Source organism: Arachis ipaensis, chromosome B6 (genome assembly GCF_059453495.1).
Source record: "Arachis ipaensis isolate K30076 ecotype BB chromosome B6, ASM5945349v1, whole genome shotgun sequence".
In the NCBI taxonomy this organism is placed as follows: domain Eukaryota; kingdom Viridiplantae; phylum Streptophyta; class Magnoliopsida; order Fabales; family Fabaceae; genus Arachis; species Arachis ipaensis.
The window spans coordinates 15,212,517-15,214,633 of record NC_142441.1 but is presented as its reverse complement, the minus strand read 5'-3'; the positions used below and the strand labels follow the sequence as shown (position 1 = coordinate 15,214,633).

Here is a 2,117-nt window from a genome sequence, read left to right as displayed (position 1 = left end):
TTAAACCTCCATTGTACACATTATATAAATATTCTATTGGTTCATCCTACTTTTCCATAAATAAAATATTTGCAAATAATAGGACAAATAGTTAATCTTCGAGGCGGGTGTGAGTATTGAAATACTTGCCAGTTTTCTTCGATTTCATCCCTTACATATTTTCTCTTTTTTATTTTTATGATTATGTAAAAGAAAAAGAAAAATCTGTAAAAACATGAAAATTTTTTTTTCACAAAATTCGAGAAACAAAAAATATTGAAAATAAAAGCACAAACTAAATCAACTATTTAAGGAAATAATAAAAAGATTAATGTTGCAGAATTGAAAAGCTCAACTTGTGATCTGTTATTCAAAGATGATGCAGATGCAGCTATAACCTATAATTGACAAAATCAAATTACAACAACACATAAATTGATGAATGCTTTTTCTTCTTCCTTCTACCTAGATATTGAACCCCTTGCTGCAAATAGCTGCTTCTCCATCTGCAATAAATATAATTAAGGTGATACAACAAACATTTAACATTGATTAATGAAGAGGCAGCAATAATCTCTTGTACCTTGAAGAGAGTTTCAAGTTTTGTTTTGACCAGTGAATACTCCTGTTTTATCTCTTGCAAGCTTTTAAGGCACCTGATGATGAATTATGAATACCATAATCAAAACATAAACCATATATAACAATAATATTATATTAATTAATTAAAACCATAACCTTACCCTTCAACATTCTGCTGCTCACAAAAGTTTCTAAAAGCAATGCAGACTCTCTGAACTCTCTGTGCTCCAATGCTGTATTTCCCAATAATCAATTATCCTTAGCTTTATATTTATAACAAAGAGTGAATTAATTACATATATTAATATTAATTACTACCTGGAACTGCTACCCTTGAGTTGGTGAACATGAGCATCCACCCTTCTAAAATCAATGCTTTCTTGCTCTCTGGGATTGATCATCAGCATAACCATAATGAAATGAATGATGATTTTTAAGTGCAAGAGATCAAAATGGAAGTTAACTTACACTTGCAGTGATTTAGAGAGTTCATTAAGAAGCCTCTCAGCATCCTCAAAGAAGAGAGTGACAACTTCAACAACAAATTCAGGGTTGCTCTCATCTTGAAGTTGCTGAAGCTGGTTAAACTGATCATCTAAGAATCCCTTCATTTACAAACATAATAAATAAACACAAAAATCACTCAACTACCCTTAATTTATTATAGCATAGTTGATTAATTAGATTAGTTAAGTAAGTTACATACCTCTTGAAATAAGGAGGAAGTGTATTGGATCAGCTGTCTCTGCATCTGAGTCACAACATCCATTTTTGATATCTCTTCTTTTCTTTCTTTCTTTCTTTCTCTTTCTCTCTCACTCTCTCAATATGTCTCTTCACATATTCATGTATTTCCTATTCCTTCTGCCAATTTATATAATGTGTTTATTAATTATTTCTTTCTTTATTTCTTTTGTGAAACTGACAAGTGATGATGCAAGGATAAGGATTCAGTAAATGTCAAATCTTAGTCCATCTCTGAATCAAGAACTCCTCACATCCCTGCTTCTTCTCGGACTTGCCATTGTTTATTAATTATTTTTTATTTATCTATTTTAATTTTTAAAAACATATTAAAAAGTAGTTACTAAATTAATTATTATATATTTATATTTAAATATATAAAATTTAATTTATTTTTAATATATATTTTACGTCAACACTTAATTTTAGTAATTAATTTTATGGTACATCTAACATAATTGATATTATAATATATGTCCAAGAAAATTGATATTTGTATTATTTTTATGTTTTTATTTTTATATTAAAATAATTAATAAAAAAAGGATAAAAATAAATTATTTTTAAAATCATGAAATATACCTCGTTGTATATTTAATGCCACTCACTCTTCTTCCTCACTCAGCCAATCATTTACTTCCACCTCTTAACTTCTAAACACTTTAGTTTATTCTAGTTTCTCAACAACAATGCAACCAACTAGATCAACTAGCACTTGTTACTTAAGGTAGCGTCTGTTTTGAGGTATTGAGATAGAGATTGAGAGATTGAGATTTAGTATCATATTTGTTAGTTTAGAGACTAATATTAAA

The 2,117-nt window shown here is 28.4% G+C and overlaps 1 protein-coding gene across 1 annotated transcript; it reads right to left on the bottom strand.

The window, feature by feature from the left end:
* Positions 1 to 204: 204 nt before the first annotated feature.
* LOC107648004 (histidine-containing phosphotransfer protein 1) lies at positions 205 to 1,487 on the bottom strand. The gene is made up of 6 exons (XM_016352035.3): positions 1,268 to 1,487; positions 1,030 to 1,166; positions 880 to 948; positions 723 to 794; positions 563 to 635; positions 205 to 485 (listed from the first exon to the last, which is right to left on the bottom strand). Exons 1-6 carry the CDS (start codon positions 1,328 to 1,330, stop codon positions 441 to 443), a joined length of 459 nt encoding a protein of 152 aa, XP_016207521.1. The 5' UTR covers positions 1,331 to 1,487; the 3' UTR covers positions 205 to 440.
* Positions 1,488 to 2,117: the final 630 nt, after the last annotated feature.

What these genes read in the sequence shown, in the direction of transcription:
- LOC107648004 (XM_016352035.3), bottom strand. Translation starts at nt 1,330, where the DNA reads ATGGATGTTGTGACTCAGATGCAGAGACAGCTGATCCAATACACTTCC. An exon ending in CTTCCTCCTTATTTCAAGAG is followed by an intron (nt 1,167 to 1,267) that starts GTATGTAACTTA and finishes TTGTAAATGAAG; the next exon opens with GGATTCTTAGATGATCAGTT. An exon ending in CTCAAGGGTAGCAGTTCCAG is followed by an intron (nt 795 to 879) that starts GTAGTAATTAAT and finishes TGGGAAATACAG; the next exon opens with CATTGGAGCACAGAGAGTTC.